The sequence below is a fragment of the Pristis pectinata genome, chromosome 15 (assembly GCF_009764475.1).
Source record: "Pristis pectinata isolate sPriPec2 chromosome 15, sPriPec2.1.pri, whole genome shotgun sequence".
Taxonomy (NCBI): domain Eukaryota; kingdom Metazoa; phylum Chordata; class Chondrichthyes; order Rhinopristiformes; family Pristidae; genus Pristis; species Pristis pectinata.
The window spans coordinates 24,614,844-24,634,161 of NC_067419.1; the positions used below are offsets into that span (position 1 = coordinate 24,614,844).

The window sequence follows — 19,318 nt, forward strand, 5'->3', positions numbered from 1 at the left end:
TACTGCAACTATTGTACGCTGGTGGTGAAAGGTTTAAGGTAGTTAATGGGGTGCTAGTCAAACTGGCTGCTTTGTTCTGGATGGTGATGAGCTTCTTGAAGGCTGTTGGAGTTGCACTCATTGGGACAAGTGGACAGTATTCCATTACACTTCTGACGTACCTTTTATAGATGTTGGAAAGGCTTTGGAGGTGTCAAGTGGTGAGAGCCCCTCTGAAGCTCTGTGTGCAGTTTTGTCTGGTTATCTGAGGAAGGATGTTCTTCGCAAGGAAGTGCAGGTATGAAGACTGATTGGATTGGTCCTGGCTATATTCACCGGAAGCTGGCAAAATTAGATGTGATCCAATAGAACACTGTAGATGCAGGGTGAATGTTCCTGATGGCCAGAACCAGGGGTCACAGCTTCCAGATACAGGATATGTCCATTAGAATTGATTCTTCATTCAGAGGATGATGAACCTCTGGAATTCTCTACCATAAAAGGTAGTGAAGGCCAAATCGTTAAAAAAAAACTCCATTCAGGGTGTTGGATATTTCTTGATGCTAAAAGGATCAAGAGATAAAATGAAAACGGAGTATTGAAGTGGATGATCAATCATGATCATTGAATGATGGCGTAGCCTAAAGGGCCAAATGGCCCACTCCTGCTCTTATTTTCTAGGTTTCCATGTATCTATGATGTAGGGAGCTTCCAAGTTACATTAAAAATATAAAGTTAGTCAGGTTGCCCCAATCTAATTTTCTTAGATAAGCTTTCTTATGACCTTACTCTGAAAACTCCGTAACAAATCCCCTCAAAATAGTTTTTAAGGCACTTTATTTGAACATTTGCAGTGGTTCCAGACCAGTAGCAATTGTTATTGATATAAACCTTTTTTGTGCTGTGGAAATTGTTGTAGATTGGCAGGCAATGATGTGCACCATATATATATGTTAGGTCACCCATGTACACCTGTGGCATTCACTTGAGTCTCTGTCTACCTGCTGAAGCACTGGTGCCTGATACTGATCATTGGCAATTAAAGTCTAGTCTCTCATTCCTGCAGCATTCACAAAAGGGCCATTCTGAAATGTAATTTGTAAATGGGATGAGGTTAATCGTTATCTAAGTACAAGATAGATTAATGGAACAGAACTATAGTATAGCTATTGTTATCTCATTATCTCCGTCTCAAGTTTACCATGCTTCCTTGTGTGAGAGTTTAATTTTTTTGTCTTTTCCATCTATGGAACAGAATTAAGACACCAGCTTAAAAATGAATATTGTCTCCATATTAACAAGGAGGGGAAACTCAGGTATTTGATTCTGATATAAGCACATCCCTATAAATACAAATTGACATCTCAACTATTATGTAGTAAGCAGTGAAAATGTTACAGATAATATGATCAGGAAAAAACAACCGTTCTAGATATTTTTGCACAGACTTTTTTTTGTGTTATAGTGTTAAGTGCTTGAACTGCAATGATATAGACAGTCTGTATATTACATGCCATTAATTATTGATATGTCCTTGTTTATTAGTGCTATGAAATGTGTTATAAATTGCATAAATGAGAATGTACAGCTGAGCTGCCTGCTTGAACTGCTGCAGACCTTGTGAAGGTAATCCCATATTGATTTTTAAATCCATTCTGTGATTTGGAGATGAACTTGAAGGTGGTGGCCTTCCTATGTGCCTGCTGCCCTTTTCCTGAATAGTTGAAGATGTCTTTGTTACTGCAATGCATTTGTACCCACTGCATCCATTGTGCATTGGTGGTGGAAGGAATGAATATCTGAGATACAGGATCAAGTTTCATTTAAGAGGGTTGCTTTGATTTGGATGGTGTCAAGCTGCTTTAGTGGTACAAGGGCACTGCCAATGCTGTTGGAGCTGCATCCTTCCAGATAAATGAAGAGTATTCCATTGCATGCCTGATGTAACTTGTAGATGGTGGAAAGCCTTTGAGGTGTCAGGAAGTGACCTGTTTGTTTCAGTATTATTTAACTCCTGATCTCAAGTTCAAGTTACTTTATTGTCGTTCACCCATATTCTATAAAAACACATGGAGGAACAAAATGTCGTTTCCCCCAGACTCTAACAGAGGACATACATAAAACAGAAGACATACAATAAACATAGACAAAAAAAAATTGTACAAGTGCAAATAGTGCAAAAAACGGTATATATAGAATACAAATTTAGTGCAGAGTTAGTGCAAAACCAAGTTGGATGAAGAAAATACAGAACTCAGTGTGTTGCACTAATTGTATAAACATGTTCAGCAGCAGCTAAAGTTCTTGTACGCTGTTGTGCAAACTAGGGCTTTTGATGCGGCATTTATCTGAAACTGTCTCCAGAGTATTTAGGAGCCTGACAGCCTGGGGGGGAAAAAGCTGTTGTACTGATCTGCTCTTATAGCCACTATTTTTGTGACTGGTCCATGTTCTTCCCAAGATTTGATGGTGGTCTATTCTGTGATGGTAATATTTACGCTTGCTCGTAATGAACAATTAAAAGTAAATGAAAAACACGATGTTGGAGGAACTCAGCAGGTCAGGCAGCATCCGTAGAGAAAAGCAGACGGTCAACGTTTCGGGTCAGGACAGTTCTTCAGGACTGAAGATGGGGGAAAAGGGGAAGCCCAATATATAGGAGGGAAAAGCAGAGCAGTGATAGGTGGACAAAAGAGGGGAGGTGGGGTGGGCACAAGGTGGTGATAAGTAGATGCAGGTAAGAGATGGTGATAGGCAGATGCGGGGGAGGGTGGGGAGCAGATCCACCAGGGGATGGGTCAAAGGTAAGGAGAGAAAGGAAAAAAATGGTAGAAAAAAAAGCTAGGAAAGGGAAGAAGAGAAGCATGGTGGGAGTTTGTGGGGAAGGGACTGACATATCTGTGAGAGCGGGAGGGGGAGTTGAAGTGACTGGCAGGGAGATGCACATCCTGGTTACGGACAGAGCATAGGTGTTCTGCGAAATGGTCACTTAGTCTGCGTTTGGTCTCACCAATGTAGAGGAGGCCACACTTGGAGCATCGAATGCAGTAGATGATATTAAGTGAGGTGCAGGTGTATCTGTGTCTCACATGAAAGGACTCTTTGGGTCTCTGGACGGAGGTGGTGTAGGGGTAGGTGTAGCACCTATGGTGGGGGCAGTGGAAAGTTCCTGGGGTGGGAGTGGGCGCGGGGGGGGGGGGGGGGGGGGGAAAGGAGTGAACTAGGGAGTTGTGGAGAGAACGGTCCCTGCGAAAGGCAGAAACTGGTGGGGAGGTGAAGATATGCTTGGTGGTAGGGTCCTGTTGGAGATGGTGGAAGTGGCGGTGAATGATGTGTTGGATACGTAGGCTGGTGGGATGAAATGTGAGGACAAGGGGGACCCTATCCCTGTTGTGTCTAGGAGGGGTGGGGGTGAGAGCAGAGGTGTGGGAAATGGCAGAGATACAGGCGCCAGTTCTCTCGACCACGGTGGGGGGGAAGCCCTGGTTAGAAAAGAAGTTGGCCATCTTGGATGTCCTGGAGTGGAAAGCCTCATCACGGGAGCAGATGCAGCGGAGGCAGAGAAATTGAGAAAAAGGGATAGTAGTGTACCTCATTAGTATTATTCATTACCATAAACCTCTGCTGTATAAATTGATGTAAAATATAATTTGATTTTATGAAGTTAAACAACTAATTATGTGGCCTGCATGAAATGCAGCCACTAAGTAGACTGAAAATGGAAATATCAGAAAAAGGGTGTGGCTGTACTGTTTTCCAGCTTGTTTCCTGATGACTAGCAATGGATTGCAGATGTCAATGATTCACTTCCTGAATACTGAGGGAGGGCTGTGTGTGGGATGGTGGGGCAAAGCTTGCTGAGTGCAGTAGAGCTTTAAAGTTCAAATTAAGAATAGAGTCCAATTTATGTGAAATGCGGGTTAAGATCCTCTGTTTCTCTTGTCTTAAGTTCTCCATAGCTCACTTGCTGTGAAGACAGTTTCTATGAAGACCAGATCTATTAGTTCTCAGCTTGATTAGCTATATTTTCAAACCCCTCTTAGCAATGTTCTAAGAGATCTTTATTTGCTTGTCACAAATGCTTGATGCAAAAGTACATGTTCCCCCCATGTGTGAACATTAAATTGATTTTTCTAATATTTTGTACATCCTCTCTTTGCTGCATTGCTGTCTTTCCATCGTGTTTCTGATTGATTAACTTTTTTTCGCAGGTTCCCCAGTTTGAGTAGCTGCTGATACTAAATGTTTCTTTCCCTTCCCACAAGAATCTCTTCATTTTTCACCTGATGGCAATACTGGAATGTTTTTTTTAATCTGAAAGCTCTGCCCTTGTGCCTAATTCTGTGGGGTGGAAACCCAAAGTTGGAACAAATGAATAGGGAGGATCCACACACACATCCATGTAGGTGGATCAGACTTGCATTAGGTGAAGGGAAGTGTTTTTTTTGTTCTCCCTGTACTTCTGTTAGTGAACTAGCTGGATATTTATGACACACATACGAAAAATGCTGGAACCACTCAGCTGGTCAAGCAGCATCTGTGCAGAGAAACAGTTAACATTTCAGGCTAAGGACCCATCAGCAGAAATGGAAAAAATGAAGAAATAAGTGTATTTTAAGGTGATGAGAGAGAGAGAGCAGAAGAAATGTCTGTGAGAGGGTGCGGACTAAAGTTGTCAAAATAGCAACTACTTTAAAAACTGATATTTGGAGATGAAAAAGAAGTAATTGAAATAAAGGTGCAGCCACATCATAGTCATACTGAACAGAAACAGGCCCTTCAACCCATGTCCATGCCAACCATCAAATGCCCATCTATACCGATTCCATTTACCAGCACTTGGTCTGTAGCCTTCTATGTCTTGTCTAGTGCTTGTCTAGATTTTGAAATGCTGTGAGTGTACCCGTGGACAGAAACAATGGGTAGCTACCAGAAATTGCTAAATTTAAAGTCCTGAGGACTACAACTTGCCTGAAAGCAAAATGCTGTTCTTCAACCTTACGACTGGGCATTGTTGTGTCAGTATAGGTCAAAGGGGAGGTAAGAGTGGGATGGAAAATTCAGTCAACAGGTGACTAGACACTAAGGGTTGCCCTTAAAGATAGAATGGAGGTCTTCTGCAAAGCAGTTGCCCAATGCGCTTTTGGTTTCTCCAATGCAGAGGAGGCTGCATTGAATGCCATTCACGTAATTGGAAGAAATGCAAATGAATTGCTGCTTCTCTTGGAAGGACTGTTTGAGTGCCTGCAGGGTGGGAAAGGAAGATTTTAAAAACTCGGGTGTTAAATCTCCTGCAATTGCATGGAAAATGCCATGAGAAGGATTTGGAAGCAGAAGGATTTCGGTGGTGTAACAGTACGGCAGGCACAGTAGTGTAGTGGTTAGTGTAACACTTTACAGCGCCAGTGACTTGGGTTCAATTCCGGCCACTGTCTGTAAGGAGTCTGTACGTTCTCCCCGTGTCTGCGTGGGTTTCCTCTGGGTGCTCCAGTTTCCTCCCACATTCCAAAGACGTACAGGTTAGGAAGTTGTGGGCATGCTATGTTGGAGCCGGAAGCGGGGCGACACTTGCGGGCTGCCCCCAGAACACTCTACGCAAAAGATGCATTTCACTGTGTGTTTTGATGTACATGTGACTAATAAAGATATCTTAAAAGAGCAAAATGTGATTCTGGAGGGATCTTTCCCGATGTGTCTAGTGAATTTCATTGAGGATGGTAGAAATTCTGCAGGCTGATTGGTTGATGTGAACATTGGTGAGATGGGAGATGAAGACAAGGGGAAGTGCATCTTCTTAGGAGAGGGGTGTTGAGAGCATTATTGCACAAAACAGAGGAAGCATGGTTGAGAACCCTGTCAACTATGGTAGAGCAGAAGCTGCAGTTGAGGATAAAGGATGACACTGATGTGGGTCTTTATGACAAGATGGTAGTCCACATCCTATGTTTCTTTAACCTGTTGGATAATCTGTTGAGTTCTTAGATTTTTTTGTGTCCTGTCATCTCAGAGGGCAAACATTTCCAATCCCCTCAATTGAGAAGCTGGACATTCTTTCTGTGCAGGCACTAACTCGGTTCTGATGAAAGGTTCTTGAAGTAAAACTTTCTACCTGCTGAATACTTCCATTTTCTTGTTTTCTAGATTTCATGTTGAGTTTCTCAATGCACCCTGGTGGGTTTTGAACTTGCAACCTCTGAATGACGACATTGCACTGGTGTCATTTTACACCTCTGATTAGAGGTGGATTAGCAGCACTGTTTTTGGTCTTGCAAGGCCTACAAAAGCTATCTGTCAAATTCTGGAGATTCAGAAAGGAATTAAATCCATTGATTCGTCACTAATCATTTGGGCCATGGAAATGGCATTAGAGCTGGATACTGCAAAGTGAATACGAAGAAGAATCTGTTGTTTACTTTCATTTGACTATTTTCCCCAGTCCGAACTTGGGTGCAGACTAAATGTATTCCAAACAGCATGATCTTCCTGAAAGATGCAGACCAAAATTTTCAATAATATGAATAATAAAATCCTTTATAGCTATTTAATACTTTGAATGAAATACATGGCTAGGAGAAAAACAGCAAATGGACTTTTTTACAAAAAAAAATGATATAGTCACCATTATCTAATGTATCTTGTTATATTTTTTTTTAAAAGTACTGGTTGATATTTTCTGTCAATTTGCTGAATATTCTATCCGACTGAGACCTGCTGCAGCAAAATAATTTGAAAGAATGATGTGAAAGAAGGGTGGGTGGGGGAGAAGATATAATATAGAATCTTCCTCTTGTCTCTTCTGAAGTCTAGCATTGAACTTTAAAGGCACATTGGCAGGCCATTCAAAACAAACCTAAAGATATCAGTCACACACCTCAGGTGAATCCTACTTCCCCATTCTGACAAAGGGTCTAAAACCTGAAACATTAACTCTGTTTCTCTTTCCATAGATGCTTCCTGACCTGCTGAGTGTTTCTACCATTTCCAGGTTTTATTCTCACTTCGCTCTCCCTGGATTCCCACTCCCCAAAGCTGGGCATATTTCTTATGGATATAAAGACTGCACTCTAAACATAAAGCTTGTACTCTACCACATTAATTGATTAAATAAGAAAGAGAAACTGGTCACAATGATCAAATTCACAAGGATTGAACAAGTACTTGTTAGAACCACTTAGAACAAGTTTTATCAAAGGAATTTTGTCAAAATGTATTTGAAAAATGATTCTGGTAATTGGTAATTCAGTTGAAGGTTGCAGTTAGAACATAGAACAGTACAGCACAGGAGTGGGCCCTTTGGCCCATGAAGTTCTGTTCTATTAACAACATTTTTATCAGTTTGTCCAGTTACATTGGAGACAAGTAATGGGATGCTCTTCCTGTAAGTGTTCAGAAAACCTGTATTTGGGGAAGAATAGCCATTGCACTTGGGGGAGAAGAATTCTCATATAGTATTAAAACTCTTTTTCATCACAATGTTTCAGTCAATAGGTTTCACTGGAATAAGAACAGTGAGTAAAGAAGTAAATTTGTAAAAATTTGGAGAACATTTGAAGATCAAAGCTACTTATCTATAGCTGATTATAAAGCCTTTTGTATAGTTCATGAAAGATGATATGAATTTCTTGGAGGGGGAGGAGAACGCAAGATTTCATTTGAGAGAGGAAAGGGAAAGCACAATTAATAGTCACTGAACAGTAATATTGTGCAAGGGATTTTAATGGACAACAGCTCTGAGAAACTTGTCAATTCCCCTTAATTCTGCAATGGCAGTGCCTATTAGAGTAACATACAGTGAATAACTGTTAAGTTCTATTAGGATGAGCTGTGACTGTGTTCTTAATTTCAAATGGTTCCCAGGATAAATATGATGCTTGTTACACTGCATCATATAGGAAGAGGCCAGTTGCAACACCAATAGGTGTTAGAACCTACTTCATCCATTTATGGTGCACGTAAAATTTATAGTAGCTAAAAGAATGTTAATTGACTTGAATTACTTTTGAGAGAAAGTACTCAAGTGCTTTGTTTTATTTGAAGGCATGTTCATTTCACAATTGTTTTGCCTTTTTGTTGGGTGCTCTTTCATTGTTGGTTCAAAATCCTTGCAGTAATCATCGGCTGATGTACTTAAGTTTGGTTAATGGCAAAATAGCATTTTAAACGATGAAGGTTAGCAGGGTAATATTCATTTGGACTCATCCAGTTATCTATGAATTGTTTTATTGAAAAGTGGATTAGGCTTTAAAACTGGAAAACCGGGTGTGTCTTTGATTCTGTCAAAGTCCATCTCTGACAGTGAAGCATTCAGTTAGTTCAAGTGTTAGTGTCTTGGAAATACAACTTTGAAGCCACAATCTTCTGAGAGTATCCTACCTTGGCTTCGTATTAGTATTCTTGATTCCTCATCAGAAGGTTTTTCCACCTGAGGGTTTCATAGAATCCATAAATTTCACGGCATGAAAGTCGGCTCTTGTGTCCATTTTACTTGTGGTGGCTCTTCACTTAGATTCTGTCTTTCTTATTCAATTCCCTATTAAATATAATTAATTCAGCTTCTGCCCATTGTTTCCCTAACCCTCTGTTTTTAATTTAAAAAAAATTCTCCTCTTCCTTTTAGCAATGATCTGAAATTTGTGCCTTGTAATTATTAACACTGAAAGGAGAAAATACTTTTTTTTTCAGTTTTGCTTTATCAAACCCCTATTTAAATATGAATAATATATAAAAGATGAAAAGAACCCCAGTTTCTTTAACTCTTTGTAATGCAGCTTACTCTCCCAGGTCTTGACACCCTTCTTAAATTAGGATGACCTAGACTTCACATCCTGGTTTTGGAATCTACTGGGTTTGCATTTAAATTGAAATTGTATTCATTGCAAACCTTTGCTGGTGCTTCCAGTAGATTTTTGGTAATTGTAGTATTATGTCCCCAACCTGAATCAAGTTAATTTTCATAAATACAGGTCCCAGTATTGGCCTTTAAGGCCCACTAACAGTTTGCCCACCTCAATTCTGGAAAAACAACCATTGGACACAACATCTTTTCTGTCTTCTAATTTTATATTCATGCTGTTACTTTTTCTCTAACACTGTTAAATATCCATCATGGCCGGATATGAAACCTTTTTTCAAAACTGAGAATAATGACAGCAGCATGTCTTTTATCAATACATTTCATGATCTCAGGATTCTCTTAACTTTCTTGACTTGCTGTCTTTTCTCAGATCTGATCCCGCATTAACTTATCCAAAAGCAAAATACTGAAAATCTGAGGTAAATGCAGAAACTATTGAGTGAGTCAGTCGGCTTCTGTAAAGAGAACAGACCTAGCATTGATCCTTCAAAAGTTAATTACCTTGCATCTTACTAAATGAAACATAATTTTATATACTGTTGTGCAGAAACTTGTCCAATGCCTGTTAGACTGTTTTTGGTGATTAACCATTTTGTCCTGATTGAACAGAGGCACAACTTCTAAAGTTGAGTATGTCTGAAAACTATGACAAAAACCTTTTCTATTTTCTGAGTTTTTGCTCACCACTCTGGAATGCAGCGGGTTGGGCTTCCTGCATTTGTTGTTGATTTTAATAATTCTCTGGAACAATTGCTCTCTCATTCTGTCTAGTTGCTCCAAACCCTTTTTATCATATTCATGTAACGGACAGGCACAGTAGTGTAGCAGTTAGTGTAATGCTATTACAGCGCCAGCGACCTGGGTTCAATTCCAGCTGCTGCCTGTAAGGATTTTGTATGTTCTCCCTGTGACTGCGTGGGTTTCCTCCGGGTGCTCCGGTTTCCTCCCACGTTCCAAAGACGTAAGGGTTAGGAGTTGTGGGCATGCTATGTTGGCACCGGAAGCATGGCGACCCTTGCGGGCTGCCCCCAGAACAGTCTACGCAAAGATGCATTTCACTGTTTCAATGTACATGTGACTAATAAAGAAATCTTATCATTTTAATTACGTTACTCTGAGAATCATTGTAAACTATCAATTCCCAGCCTCAAAAGATGTCCTTTAATTGGTCTTGCATCTTTAACAATTCTTGTGTTTCCTGTTTACGAAATGCTTGCTAAACATACCACATGTTGTTTACTAAACATGCCTCATCTGCATTTGATGTTCTTCAGTTTTTGAGACTGTGGGTTTTTTTTAATGCACAGTACAATTTTGGATTTCAATGAATCGTGTATTCAAATGAGTTTTAAAAACAAATACCCAGTTGAAATGAGGTTAAAAGGCTGATGAGAAAGGGATTGATACTGTTTCCCCCAAAGGTCTGAAATGACTGACAATCTGGTCTTTCAGGTTAATTGCAGAAGACAGCTCATACTTATCGTCGGGAAGTACTCGGTCCTGGGTTCTATGACCAGCATTTGTCAACCTACCCCCCCCACTCATTCTTGAAATGTTCCTCTTCCTGTCTTTAAACAGACAAAGTGAACATGCTGATAGGCACTGACAGTTGGGTTTTAAATGGTCAGCTGTTACTGGGCTTTTACCCTGACACGGAAGTTTGGTGTACAAGAGTAGCATTGCTGAATTTGTCCAGTAAGACAATCCACTAATGTTCACTTTTTTTATTCTTACTCAAATTTAAGTTGTGCTAATTTGAATTTGTTGGGTCTCATCATAAGTTGTTCTGGGTGTTCTAAATGTTTCAACCTGGTCTCATTTCAGTGAAGGTCACTTCACACAGGCCGTTACTGAAGGATTGAAGAAGCACATGCCTACACATCAGTCAGTAGCTCAGAATGTGTTACATTGTGGTGTAATGCATTGTATATTGCTTCTGAAATTCATTCCATTGAAGTTTTTGGAATAAATTTCTGAGGCAGGGTTCAGCATGTTGTTACTGCTTTAGAGCGTATTTCACACTAACAAGTGGGGTTAAACTTCTGTGCAGGAGTGTCCAGCCTGTATGTCAAGGGGGGATTGTAACAGCCTGTGAATTATGCTATTAAGTGAGAGATATTGGGCGGTGAAACAGATGTAGCATGAAGGAATGTGGATTTATTTATGGGAATAGCTGATGCCTATGAAACCAACTGGCATCTATCTGTGACAGACCCAATTTGTAACATAAAATTATTGCGGTAACTTTTGAAGCAAATGAAACTTTCATTGTCTCTCCCCACCATCTAGGCCCATTCTGTAGTTATTAATCTATTTCCTAGTCTGATGTGATGTGGTGGAAAGAAGACGTTCTCTTCTGATTTCCCCACTGTACCTGACTCCAATAATATCTGTACCAGTGTATAAACTGAAATGATTGGTTAGAAGCATGCAAAATTCATCATCCTTCTCAGCCTGAAATTGCAGTAAATTTAATTCTGCTCAGAATGAATGAGGCCCTGAGTTGCTGAGAATAGAGCAGCAGTGGGTGGGATTGTTGGTAGGACGGAAGAATTGGAGCTAATTTCTTTCATCAGTGATTCCTGACTTCTGACATGTTACTATCAAGGGACACCAAAGGAAGATCTGAACCTTTCTCATTTGAAAAGCAAAGCTCCTCTTGACCAGGTCAAAAATTTTATTGATTAAACTCTTTTTAAACTGGTTGTCTTTCTAACACCCCTTCACTAATTTGTATATGGAAATAAATGAGAGGGTAGTATTCCCTCAACTGAAGGGACATTAAGAATAGTTTGCATTCTGCTTATTATGGATGTACTTGGGTGGGCATCTCTAGAGTGGTTAGTTAACTGTTACTTGGGCCTCTGTTTCTTTTAATAGATTTTCCCTTCTAGCATATGGTATCCAGTTTGCCTTGTATTTTCCATTTTGAAATAAATCAAAGTGAACGCATTGTTTTACAAGTGGAATTAAGGACTTGCACCTAAGAAACAACAGTGTAAACACTCCACTGATACCAATAAACAAATGGCTAGGATCTCACATTAGCTGCTCTTTAGTCTTGTCAATGAGACTGCCAACAGGGATACATCTGTTCGAAAAATGTAAGGCATTGTCTAGGACATTGCATACTGATGAGGCCAATTATGTCAGTGTTAGATACTGAGCTTTTTTTCGGTATCTGGCACCATGCAACTATAAACTGGTTATAATAGTCTACCATGATTAAGGCCAGGTTTCTTTTGAAATTACTCAAGTTTCTGTTTTTCTTTACTCTTGCTCTCATACATTCACCCATCCCATTCTCTTCCTCTTCATTCTTGATATCAATGTTTTCTTCAACTCCTTTTCTAACTCTGGCTACCCCTTAATAGTTTTGCCTTCATTCATACAGGCTTTTCCTGTACATTTTCTTCCATGCTTGCTAAGGTTGTTTTAAAGTAGATTGCTCATCTGTTGCATGTCTATCTAAACTCTGGAGATACAAGAGAAAACTAATCTGATCATTGATTCCTCTTGCCTCTAATTTAGGATCTTTCTCATTCCTTCCTAACCATGTACCTCTAATAGTAATATATTTATGACAACTTCTCAAACTTTTTCTCTTTCTCAAACTGCAAACTTATTCAGTGACAGGACAGTAAACCGTAAACTGATTTTAATGCCTTAGGTGATTTTTTTCATTAAAGATTAAAGTTTGACAACTGAATCCTCATTTTTCATTTTGGCATATCCAGCAAATGTTCTGAATATTAACCTATACCATCTGAATATTTCATTGCTTCATAAACATTATGTAGTGGTAAGAAACTGCAGTCATCTGATTTATTATTTGTGCAGAATTTTGCTGTATGTTTCTGAAGTTGGAAACTTGAAGATAAAGGTTTAGTGTGCAGTATCACAGGATGCCAGAACACTGGACTATTCCTATGGTCAGTGGAGGAAAGAAAGCAGGTGGATCATATGAATTGCATGAATGTACTGGATCCTGGCAGATATTATATTCAGCAATATGCAAATATTTGAGTTGAAACTTGAGGAGGAGAAGAGAATGGGAATAAAATCAGTCATGCACACTGTAAAACCAATGTAATTTAGGGCTCACTTTGAACAGGAATGTTAATTGCACCCAGAGCAAAAATTCGGCCCCTCATTCCCTATGTTCTAAACTTCCAATTGGAATTTGCTTTGTAGTGTTCAACCTTATTATAATCATGGTGCATCCCAAAAAATGTCAAAATTATCCAAGTGTTTTTGGGTAATTGTCACAGAAATGTCAAAATTATCCAGGTGTTTTTGGGCTGGGAATTTTGAGAGAAGGTAGGTAAGTAATTAAACCAAAAGCAGAAAAATTATTTAAAAGGAAGCAAAACTGTCATTTGGAACTAGATTCTGCAATGTGTTTTGCATCTGGTATTCTCTTAATTATGAAATCCTTCATTTTGTTTTACTTTTCCTGGAGCTTGTGTCTTTAATACTTCTGCTATATCAACAGTTCTAGCAAACTGGATCTCCAGAATTCTGAAATTAAACTTTGAATTATCTTTCATCTGAAAGGCAGTCTCTGTACCACACCAAACTGTTAGTTGAAAATGTGTTTTGCCTTCTGTGACTGTTATCACTGAGACAGGGAATGGGGTTAGGATGATGGAGAACTCCTTCATTATCATGTGGTCGAATAGCAATGCTGTGGCAGTGTTTCTAATTTAAGTTGAGTGTTAAACTGGGCCTAATATCTTCAAGGATGTGCTCTCTAGCTTCTGTTTCTGAAGTTCAGCTAGGTGTAACTTGCTGTGTTCTTTTAAGGTTGCATGTTACAGGTAAGTAAATTCTAGGATCAGTTAATTACTGATAGTGTGGTTACAGGAAGACAAATGTATGTTAACTCTTGGCTGCAGATTACAGGAAGCCAAAATACTATTATCTCCTTAAACTCGATTATGATACTAGTTTTGAAATATTTTTTCATGATGAATTCCAAAATTATGATGGAAAGACTGATGCAGAGAGAAAGCATGATAATTGCAAGATGGGTCCACAATAGGTAACTATTTTTATAAAGATTGGGAGCTGTAACAAATGATTTGAATCAATTTGTGAAGGTAGTTGTATAAGTCATGATCTTGTGGTGAATCGTAACATATTGACTTAAAAAAAACTAGGAGTGAATTTTGACTTAAATGCAAAATGCTTAATGAGCTTAATTGCAGAAACCAGCATTCTGGTCTGGAGAAGGGCTTGAGAGCTGGATGGAATCTCTGCAGGAAGCAGAGATTGCCACAATCTGTTCTCTTGCTACTCCTATGTATAAACATGACTGAGTTACCTGGACCCTTCTGAAGCTACTTAATGATTTTTTTAAAATATTCATTATTTTGAAACTAAATTGCAAAACATGCTTTGTAATTAGTGGACAGTGGCATATGTAACGCTAAATTATCATTATCTACAACATAAAAATTAATGATAATTATATTAATTCAGAATGGACATCAAGTGTTAGCCTGCTGGGTTTTACAAAAGCTTCATGGGCAGCCTTTGCTCAACAGATCCTCCAGGCTTTATGTATGCATGGGCACATTGTACATATGAGCTGTTAAATACAGGCCTCGCAAGGTGGGAACAAGGCTGCTAACAATATGTGAAAATATATTCACATTGTGAAGCTGACTGACAATCAGAACTAAAAACGATCAATTAAACAATGACTGAATTCTCCAGGTGTAGCTATGGCAGGTAATTTTATTGTTAGCTGACTACTGAAATCCTCATGGAATTGCTCATGATTATGGAATCACAATATGGTGAACAGATTATTAGGGCAATGCTGCTTGGCAGGTAGTGTTTTCAAACCTTGGCATTAGTGCTAATGAGATTAATAACAGTAGGTAATCAACTTTTGATTCGCTGATTTTACAAAAGTCGCATCAACATGAATATGGGAAAAGCACAATCTTTCTGAGTATGCTTAAAATGTCACAAGCAGATATTGTACCACTTTCACTCATGATTACCAGGAGTTATTTATAGAATGCTGGAAGTGCTTGAATCACTGTTACTGCATTGCTCATTATTCTGAAAATGAAAATATCTAATTATTACTATAAAAGTTACTGAAACAGTATAAATGACTGCTCAATAAATGCCCAGTAGCAGTGATCATTAAATCCACTATTCACAAGAGGTGCAACCATCATTCTTTAACTGAGATTAGTAAAATACGACGGCGGTTGGAGCAGAATGCTATTCACTACAGACTGTACAGAGTAAAATGCTTTCTGCAGTTGGCTGAGTGCCTACAATAGAATCATTCCAGATTTTGGTCCATTGATAGTGTGGGAAAATGTGGGTTCTTGCCCACTATGTTTAAATGTGGTTAGAATTGCAGGTTGGTATCCTTTGTCATTACTTGTACTGGTAACCTCACTAACAGTAATAATGGTACTGAGTATAGTATTTTGTGATATCCTACACAACTCTGCAAGTCAGCTATTTCTTTTGCTCATCAGGTTATATTGTGTGTAGGTGAATTATTTGTATTCATTAATATATTTCCTACTGAGTTCCTCCATAGATTCATAAAGATTATAAAACTGGATCCTGGAACATTTATTGAAAATTCCATGGTTGTCTCCTCTTATGGTCTATTTTAAAAATGTTGGTTAAAGACAACCAAGAACAAGAAATCTGGTGACAGGTTCTATGGGACAGGCCATCAAGAGCTGATTATTCCAATTGTGTGTATCACATCAGAACAAAGTTTAATATCAGAATCTGCAATTGAATGCTAGCGCTAATTTATCTCAAATTAGTCTGCTCCCTGGCAGTTAATCGTTAGCTGTCCTACCTATGAAGGTTTAGTCAGTTTTTCTGATGGGTATCAACATATCTTGGAGAAAGGAACTAAACTAATATTAAAGTGAAAGAACAAATGGTTACATGCCAGGTGTTTATACTGCACAGAAAAACGAGGCTGTAGACGAGAAAATAAAGGGAAATGTTGTTTGTGTACAGTTCATATACAAATACTGTTCATATTTTTTCAATCAAGGAAGACCACAAGAGGGGGAAGAAAGGCTATTCACGATGTCATCGATCGCTGCATATTATGCAGGAAAAAATGTGCTCATCACAGGAGCCACGGGGTTCATGGGCAAAGTACTTGTGGAGAAGCTGCTGCGGTCCTGCCCTAAGGTGAAAGCCATCTACATTCTGGTGAGACCTAAAGCTGGACAGTCAATGCAGGAGAGAGTCATGGATATGATGAAATGCAAGGTATGGTAATGCAAAAGACCCTTGGAAAAAGGCAACTGGACTTCAATTTCTTAGAGCTCGTACTGTTTCTTGATTCTATGTGCCATGATTGTGGGTAATAGTGTGATAATGGGCATTGATTGTTACTATCACTGCAGTATTTAGTTCCTTTAAATATGAAGAAAGCTGTTACCTTTTTGATTTCTCAATATAATCAGCACTTTGGAAGCAGAGTGTTAGAGTTGACTTTCCAGATACTAGGGGTGCCCAAAAACTCCCAAAGGCATCACAGCATCACTGTGAGTTGATGAGAATATGGGGAGAATAAAAAAGAGGATTGATATAAGATTAGTGTAAATAGGTGGTTGATGGTCAGTATGAACTTGGTGGGTCAAAGGGTCTGCTTCCATTGTGTGTATCTCCAAGAATCTGAGAAAATGCTAGGACTCAGCAGGTCACACTGCATTCATGGGGAGTTGAAACAGTTTCTCCACAGATGCTGCTTGGTGCCTCCAGCATTTTGTTTGTTTCAGATTTCCAGCATCTGTTGTTTTTCCACTCCAGAAAACATCAGTTTTATTCCATGGAGACACAGGAGACTGCAGATGCTGGAATCAGGAGCAAAAAGCAAATTGCTGGAAGAACTCAGCCATTATTCCATTTATTGCCAAAAAAGGCAGTAATATGTGACCAAATTTCCTGATACCTATTTTAATACAATAATAAATAGTACTCAGCAACAGGATGCCTATTAGAACTGTTGATAAGCTGTAGTGCTTACCAGGCGGATGTGGGAGGTCCTGTCTTGTTCATGTGTGTTCACCTACTCATTTACACTGTTTGTTTGCCCTTTCTTAACCAACCTGGGTGAAATGGCAGGAATAGCATGAAGATTGAAAAGAGGAGCTAACCATAATAGGATGAAGTCTGAGTTTTAAAACCAGATGGCTGTGGGAAGACATTGGCTGTGAGTTTTCTGAGTTTATGCTGCTCTCCTTTGTGTGTTTGTTGGATCAATGCTGAAATTGCTGCACCCAGATGTAAATGTTTTGCTATACCCCACCACAACCATCTGACCACATGACAATTTTGAGTGGCAGGAAGCAATTCGGGGCCAAGGAGCTCAGCAGCTTTGAGACGTTGAGAAAAATAGGAGGTGGTTTGATTTTAGCCTAATGACATTTCAGGGTGTGTAGGATGGGGAATTTGCAGTTTAAGAGAAAAATACAAGTATAAAGTTCAGAATGGTTATAAAACAAAGACTAGAACAGAAAATGATAACTTATTTGTCAGCAAGATTTTTCTTGTATCTTGATCAGGAATGTGAGCTATTTTTATGAGCCTGTTCAATACATGATAGCTTATTTGAAACAAAAATATCAAGGGGTTGTTGGTATCTGGAATGAGCTGCCAGAGGAGGTGCTGGGGGCAGGAACAGTAACAACATTTTAAGAGGCATCTTGATGGGTACTTGAATGAGCAGAGCATAGAGGGATATGAAATTAATGCAGGCAAGTGGGATTAGTATGGATAGGTATAATGGTCGGCATTGATGTGGTGGGTCGAAAGGCCTGTTTCTATGCTGTACAACTGTATAACTATACAACTCGGGCAATAAAAGTCATTAAGTTTTAAGTATTCAAAAATATTTACAAGTAATGTACTATCCTAGAATTTTAACGAGTCGCAATTGATATTTCTGCTGTTCGCCTCTGGACATTCAAACACATTCAGAACAATTCACAGTCTGGTCGTTGTAAACCTTTCCATGATGGTCACTCTGATCAGAAAATTACCAATTTCTCTTGAAGATCTAAATGGGATGCACCATGATTAAAATTTAAGATTGAACACTACAGAGCAATATTCCAATTCTTAAAGGGAAGTTTAGAACATAGGGAATGAGGGGCAGAACTTTTACTTTGGGTGCAATTAACATTCCTGTTCAAAGTGAGCCCTAAATTACATTGGTTTTACAGTGTGCATGACTGATTTTTATTCCCATTCTCTCCGCCGCCGCCGCAAATATTTGCATATTGCTGAATATAATATCTGCCAGGATCCAGTACATTCATGCAGTTTTGAACCACTTGTTTCTACATTTTGTTTGTAAAGAGCTTATAACAAAATTCAAATATTTGGTTCTTTTCCATTGTTATGTATCTGACTTCTTTTCTAGTGTGGAACATTCCTGGGTTTAGTTGCTGTAGTTGTGAAACTTCATTGAACACTTACAGTTCTGGACCATGGTTGGGCTGCTCGTGTATTTCCCACATCAAATATGTACCAACTAAGCTAGTTTCTGATGCAAAGCTCCAATAGAAGGTTACTGGGAATAATTGCCTACAATATTTTGAGGTACACATGCCATTAGGCACTGTCAGGGCACCTAGGATTTCATTGCATTGTCATGTTTGCAGCAGTATGATTTTAGAGGTTCTCCCTGATCAGATGTTGAAAATGCTAGGCAGGGTCAGTGGAAGGAGAAACAGTTAATGTTTCAGGTCAAGGACACATCCCCTTTGTTGCCAGTGGATTTCCAAGCTGAGTATGTTTAATCACAAAGAGTTTTCATTCTCCGAGTCACCTGACTTTAAATGACTAAAACTTACAGTGGGGGGGCGGGGGAAATATGTAAAGCATTCACTAGTTATATTGGATAAATTATTCAGTTACATTGAATTATTTTGGCACAAATTGAGTCGGCCAAATATGTTTTGGCTTTCTGGAGCTGTCTGGGCAGTCCCATTCCCATTCTCTTTCTCTGTATCTCCTGCAAATTATTTCCCTTCAAGTGTGTAACCAATTCTATTTGAAAGCCCTGATTGACCATGTTTCTGCCACCCTTTCAGGTAGTGAAGTTGCATCATAACCACTCTGTGTAAACAGATTTTCCTTGCATCTCCTTGTATTTTTTTTTGCTCATCACTTTAAATCTGTATTCCATGATTTTTGAATTATCTTTTCTCCCAGTTTTCCTCTTTCAAATTTCTTTTCAACCTTCCTTGCTCCAAAGAAACCCTGAGCATCTCCAGCCTAATTGTAAGCTGAAAACCCTGGAACCACTCTGGTAAAGCTGATATAATATTCTAGAATTGGACACAATCACACTTGTGGCCCAGGTAGTATTTATAAAGTTTTAACCCAATCTTCCTGGTTTTGTGTCCTATATCTGTTAATTAATTCTTTTTGCTTTAGTAGCCACTATCATCATGTTCTTTTACTACTACT

At 39.0% G+C, this 19,318-nt stretch overlaps 1 protein-coding gene across 4 annotated transcripts in view; it reads left to right on the forward strand.

The window, feature by feature from the left end:
- si:dkey-97m3.1 (fatty acyl-CoA reductase 1) overlaps positions 1–19,318 on the forward strand; it is a 128,408-nt gene that overhangs the window by 27,169 nt on the left and 81,921 nt on the right. For 3 of the 4 annotated variants that reach the window (XM_052030574.1, XM_052030576.1, XM_052030575.1), the window contains one exon: positions 15,885–16,108. The exons of the other annotated variant lie outside the window; for it this stretch is intronic. In XM_052030574.1, the coding sequence (XP_051886534.1) occupies positions 15,920–16,108 (189 nt within the window). In that variant the 5' untranslated portion in view covers positions 15,885–15,919. The remainder of the gene's footprint in view (positions 1–15,884; positions 16,109–19,318) is intronic. 4 annotated transcript variants of the gene reach the window in all.